At 44.0% G+C, this 6,024-nt stretch overlaps 1 protein-coding gene across 1 annotated transcript; it reads left to right on the top strand.

Annotated features, from left to right (window-relative positions):
- Nucleotides 1-4,664: 4,664 nt before the first annotated feature.
- On the top strand, nucleotides 4,665-6,020 carry LOC108490336 (the record flags this gene model as incomplete). Its single annotated transcript, XM_017796376.1, is given in 1 exon segment — nucleotides 4,665-6,020. A coding segment is annotated over 1 exon segment (1,356 nt), but the record flags the coding sequence as incomplete, so codon positions are not given.
- Between the last annotated feature and the right edge of the window lie 4 nt (nucleotides 6,021-6,024).

Genomic DNA, 6,024 nt, shown 5'->3' on the forward strand with positions numbered 1-6,024 from the left:
AGGCAATACACTCATAGACATAAAACAAAAATAATGAATAAAAAAATTAAATTGTGTGTATGTTCAGGTGCCCTTGGAGTGGGAAAGACAGTGTTGTATCCCTGGAGTGGTTACAGGCAGCTGTGAGCTGCCCGATAATGAGTGCTACAAACAGAACTTGGGTCCTTTGCAAGGGCAGCTACAGAAATATCTCTCCAGGCCCTTCTTTTCCCTTTCAATGACAACAATCCCAACCATTTTTTTCCACCTATAAAGGACTTTTTGTAACACTAAAAAGTGAATAGAATAGAATACCATAGAAACCTAATGGAGCAGAACTGAAGTGTAGAGACACGAAAACAAGCTTATTTTAAGCACAACACCACATGTCACAGATTAGGCTGAGTATCATTAACTCCTTCAGTAGCTCTGTGGGTACTGATCAACGTATTTAAGAAGCCAAATCTCTGGTGAGAGGTAAAATGAGATTTCTTCCTTTCCCTCCACCACTGCCTAGAATGTTCTCTAGCTTAAATAAAGCATGGCTGGAGAGAACAGGAGAGGAATTCAGCTAGAATATCCTCCATCCAGAAGAAACCAAACTCAGATTCCATGAAAACTTAGAAGCAGCACTTTGCTGACAGGATTGTGTGCTATAAATTGGTGATGTCAGCAGCAGGGTGTCAATTATGAGTCAAAGCAGCCGCCATCAAAAGTTACACAAAGGGCCAGCATGATGGCTCAGGGGATAAAGGCTTATTGCAAGACCTGATGACCTAAGTTCAATCCACGTGGCAGGAGAAAACTGATTTCCACCAGCTGTCCTCTGACCCTCACACCCATGCCACATACCATAAATAAATAAATAAATAAATAAAACTGTAATAAACTTTTCTTAAAAAAAGGAAGTTCCACAGAACTTCCACTGTGGACAAGAGAGATGAGATCAAAGGATCTCGTGTTCTAAAGTTTGCAAGACATGAGTTACAGTTTATAAAAATTCCTCGTTCCTTTAGTTGGCATTTATTATTTATTTACATTTGACAGAGTCTCACTATGTAGCCCTAGCTAGCCCAAAATTTGCTTGGAAGACCAGGTGGGCCTCTGCCTCCCGAGTGCTGGGATTAAAAGCACCACACCATGCCCTAGAAAGAGCTTGCTTTCAGTTTAAATGGAATTTTCCAGACATTTCTGGGCTTCTTGGATCCCCTGTCTTGCAGTAGCATGAAGGAGTATCTCCTCATCCCTAGGAGAGGCAGTTAGTTACTGTGCAAAGACAGAATAAAGTGAAAGGACCCATGTTCCCACAAGTTAGTGTCAGAGCCATGTGAACACTTGTTAAAACTCATTCTGAGGTACCGAGGGGAGACACATACCATCCCAGCTGGGCTTCACGGTATTTTCACAGTCAAATCAAAGTGACCCCAAGAAACAGTCTTTAAACACCAGAGCCCAGCTGGATTTGTTTGTTGTTTTAGTAAGTTATAGATTTTTTTTTTTGAGACAGGGTCACATGTAGCCCAGGCTCACCTTGAACTCCATTAAGTAGCGAAGAATGAACTTAAGCTACTGATCCTCCTTCCTCCACCTCCCGAATGCTGAGATTACAGGCACAATACCACCACGCCTGACTTTAGAGGAGATTGTCAAGCCTAGAATCTATTATTTAACTTTTAAATTTTTATTTATTTTTATTTTATGTATATGTGTTTTGCCTACATGTATGTAAGTGCACTCATGAATGCAATGCCTTTGGAGGCCAGAAGAGGACATCAGATCCCCTGGAACTAGAGTTGCAGACAGTTGTTAGTTGGGAACCAAATCCCGGTCCTCTGCAAGAGCAGCCAATGCTTTTAACCACTGAGCCATCCCTCTGGTCTCTGAACTCTGAATCTTTTTAAAGGTGTGTGTGTGTGTGTGTGTGTGTGTGTGTGTGTGTGTGTGATTGAAGCCAGGGCTACATACATGCTGGATGTGTGTGTATGCATGTGTGTGTGTGTTGTCCTTTTCCAAAGGCAGTGCTGTCTCCTTTATTGTCTGTGCCTGAATCTATAATCTATATTGAAACTGTCTTCTAATAAATTCCAACTTTGCTTCAAAATGACTCATCTTATTTTTTTCTGTGGCACAGGCTGATAGTCTCTGAAAAGAACTCCGGCTCCAGATGCCTCAGTGGTGCCATAGCACTGAGCTGCTCCATTGCCAGGACATATTGACCACAGAATCACCACTCAGCTCAGGCTCCTGGCATGCTCTAAGCACATACATGAATCTTGAAGTCCCCTTCTCTGTGACTATTATCATGACTTGACAGTGTAAGAACAGAGAAAGGAAAGTGTAGGCAGTAAACCACATATAAAATGTTCTGTCAACTACAGAGACTACATCATCACCTTACTTTGGAGTACCCAGTTGTGGTTCTCAGTTTTCCTACAGTGATGTTAAAGGTAGCCCAGGAACAGTTCCATTGTGAAGCTTGTCTAACAAAGAAAGCAGAAGAGACTAATGAGGATGAAATAAAAAGGAAACATCACTCCCCCCAAAAAGCACTTTATAAAACCAAGGACAGAGCTAATAAAAATATGTAACTGACTGTGGAAACCATTATTCATATCTTACCATGGATGTATCTAGAAAACAAGTCTCCTTCAATAAAAATATTTCTCTTATGTGCTGGGCATTGTGGTGCATGCTTGTAATCCCAGAATTTGAGAGGTCCAGGCAGGGGTATTAGGAGTTGGAGACCAGTTTGGACTATATAATGAGAACCTGTCTCCAAAAAAAAAGAAAAAAAAGTTCCTCTGAGTTGTGAAAAGTAATTTTTAAGAAATTAATTACCTATTTGCCTTAAACATTAGCTTTTCCACATATTAATATAATTATCCTATTCTCTCTAAAATGTATAGGAAATCCAAACATAAGAAAGCATCATGAAGGGATGTCAGGACTCAGTACTTTGTAACCTGATCCTTAAGCACTGTAGCCAGTATCTGAGTACAATAGAACTTACCAGAACTTTGGAAAGACAGAGTGACCTTGTGACCTTGTGACCTCTACCTGCATTGTCCAACAAAATAGGCACTGGGCACCAGGCTACTGAAATGCAGTTAGCCCAACTAAAATTCTTAATTTTATTTCATGACCTAAAACTCATTATGTAGACAAGGCTGACTTTGAACATGTGACAATCTTCCTACATAGTACAGTCCAGGCTACCACACCAATGAATAAGACCCTATCTTAAAAAACAAAATAGACAAAAATGGATGAATTGAATATACAGGTAATTGGCTTGAAAAGACATAAAAATGAACAAAAAATACTTAGAGAAAAAAGTTCAGATTTCACAATTGCGGTAATGTGGTTACTCAAATTTTGAAAGATTAATAAATTATTGTGGAAGTAGAATTTATCAGATACTAAAGGATTTTGCAATGTGATGATAATTAAGGAATGGGGAAGTAAAAATCTTCCCCTGCCCCCTAAGCTTATCCAGCTTAAGAAGTCTTTGTTTTCCAAAACTATCACATTCCTGAATAGACCTAACACTTTTACATTCCTTTAGCCTTTGGATTTCTATTATGTTTGCTGTTTGCTGCCCTCTGTTATTGTACTTAATTACCATGTATGTGCTGATGTACCTTTGAAAAAACCTAGGCGCCATGAGGCCACCTGATAGGAATGCCTGACAAGAAGTCAAGCATTGAGAAACTAGCTTATCAGAAAAACAGGACGTAGTGGTCAAGCCATCTGCATCTGGCAATCCCCGGGGCTCGATACCAGGAAATCAGATCTGTACCATAAGTCACCCACCCAGAATTTAGCAACTTAACTTCCTCATGCTTTATACTCGTTTGAATGGGCCAATAACCATGCTTCTGCTTCTGTACCCCACTTCTGCTCTATAAAAGTGCAAAAACCCAGCATGGGGGCGCGCAAGTCCTCCGAGGAGACTTTGTGCCCACAGGTACCTGTGTACTAAATAAACCTCTTGCTGTTGCAACCCGAAGGCTGACTTGTCCTCAGTGGTTTCACTCTTACAAAAAGCTGGTTGGTCTAGGCTTCAGGTCTCTTTTGATTTTATACTGGAGGGACCAGATGGCTTTAGTCCTGATGCTCAGGAGTTCCCACAGAGGCCCAAGTCGGATGAGGATCAGATGCTCTCAGGCTTTCTCCTAAGGTCTGGATCCCTCTAGGAAAGATGCTGCATCTGTAGAGTCTGGGGATCCCGTCTGTATTTCTGGACAGTGCAAGAGCAAGACTGACGAGTCTTTGAGCTTTGCCTGTCAGCCTGGGGGACGCTCCAGGACTGTGACTGTGAGACCCACGTCTGTAGAACTTTTTGTTCATTTGTAGGATTTCTGTGGGTCTCGTCTGGACAAGGAATTTCCTTGTCATCTGTTATACTGAGCTGCACACCTGAGTCAGTGTCTGTGTTTCTGTGTTGCTGGGTATTTGTGTTGGTCGCGACCGGCCCCCCCATGGTCTGGGGAGCCCGATACTTTGGGGCTCAGCACGCATCTGAAGGATACGTGCACCTGAGGAGCGAAGTGTCAACCCCGCCATCTGACTTTGTTCTTTCAGTTTTCTTCTGGGGTCGCGCTAAGCGATACCTCGTCGCTGGCTGTCTATTTTTGTTGGTTCTGTTGTTTGTCTGTTTTATTGTAATTTTAGAAGGCCCCAAGATGGGACAACAGCTAACTACCCCCCTAAGTTTAACTCTAGGTCACTGGAAAGAAGTTAAAGGCCGAGCTCACAATCAATCTGTGGAAATCAAGAAGCACCAGTGGATAACCCTTTGTTCCTCTGAGTGGCCAATGTTTAATGTTGGTTGGCCTCGGGATGGGACTTTTGATTCTGAGGTAATTTTGCAGGTTAAAGCTAAAATCTTCTCCCCTGGACTAATGGGGCATCCGGACCAAGTGGCTTACATAGTTACTTGGGAAAACCTTTCCCTTGACCCACCACCGTGAGTAACTCCTTTTCTCAGTCCTTCACGAAGAGTCCCCCTCCCTTCTGCTCCTAACCCGGACCCTCCGACCGTCTCCTTGTTTCCTGTTGTGGTGAAACCAAAGCCTGTTCTGCCCCCTGATGAGAGTGTTCCTGCTGATCTGCTGAGTGAGAATCCCCCTCCCTACCACCCTCCTCTGCAGGCCGCTGCGGCTGTTCCAAACGACGCCCAAGCAGAGGGACCAGAGGTCGCTCCCTCCCCCATCGCAGGGCGACTCAGGGACAGGAGAGGACAAGGAGATTCCTCACACATCCTGCCCCTCCGACTCGCAGGAGGGGAGGGAAACCAGTTACAGTATTGGCCCTTCTCCGCTTCAGACCTGTATAACTGGAAAACTCATAACCCGTCCTTTTCCCAAGACCCGCAGGCCCTAACAGCCCTGATAGAATCTATCCTCCTTACCCACCAACCCACGTGGGACGATTGCCAACAGCTCCTGCAAGGCCTAACTACGGAGGAAAAGCAGAGAGTCATTCTGGAAGCCCAAAAGCATGTCCCGGGGGCAGACGGGAGACCAACCCAACTGCCAAACGAGATCGAGGCTGCCTTTCCCCTCACCAGACCTGCTTGGGATTTCAACACGGCTGAAGGTAGGGAACACCTACGTCTTTATCGCCAGGTGCTTGTAGCGGGCCTCCAAGGGGCAGGGAGACACCCCACCAATTTGGCCAAGGTAAGATCAGTAATGCAGGGAACCAATGAGCCGCCCACTGTGTTTTTAGAAAGACTTAAAGAGGCATATCGCAGGTACACTCCCTTCGACCCGGATAGTCCTGATCAAGAAGTGAGTGTTTCTATGTCTTTCATATGGCAATCAGCCCCTGATATCAGGAGTAAGCTCCAGAGAATAGAAAATTTGCAGGGGCAAGGTCTCAGAGACCTCTTGAGGGAGGCAGAGAGAATTTTTAACAAGAGAGAGACGCCAGAAGAAAGAGAAGAAAGACAGAAAAGAGAGGCAGAAGATAGAGAGGCAATGAGAGATAGGAAGCGAAATAAAGAATTAAGCAGAATCCTGGCCACAGTAGTAAGAAAGG

This window comes from Nannospalax galili, unplaced genomic scaffold, assembly GCF_000622305.1.
Source record: "Nannospalax galili isolate Female #2095 unplaced genomic scaffold, S.galili_v1.0 scaffold189, whole genome shotgun sequence".
Lineage (NCBI taxonomy): Eukaryota > Metazoa > Chordata > Mammalia > Rodentia > Spalacidae > Nannospalax > Nannospalax galili.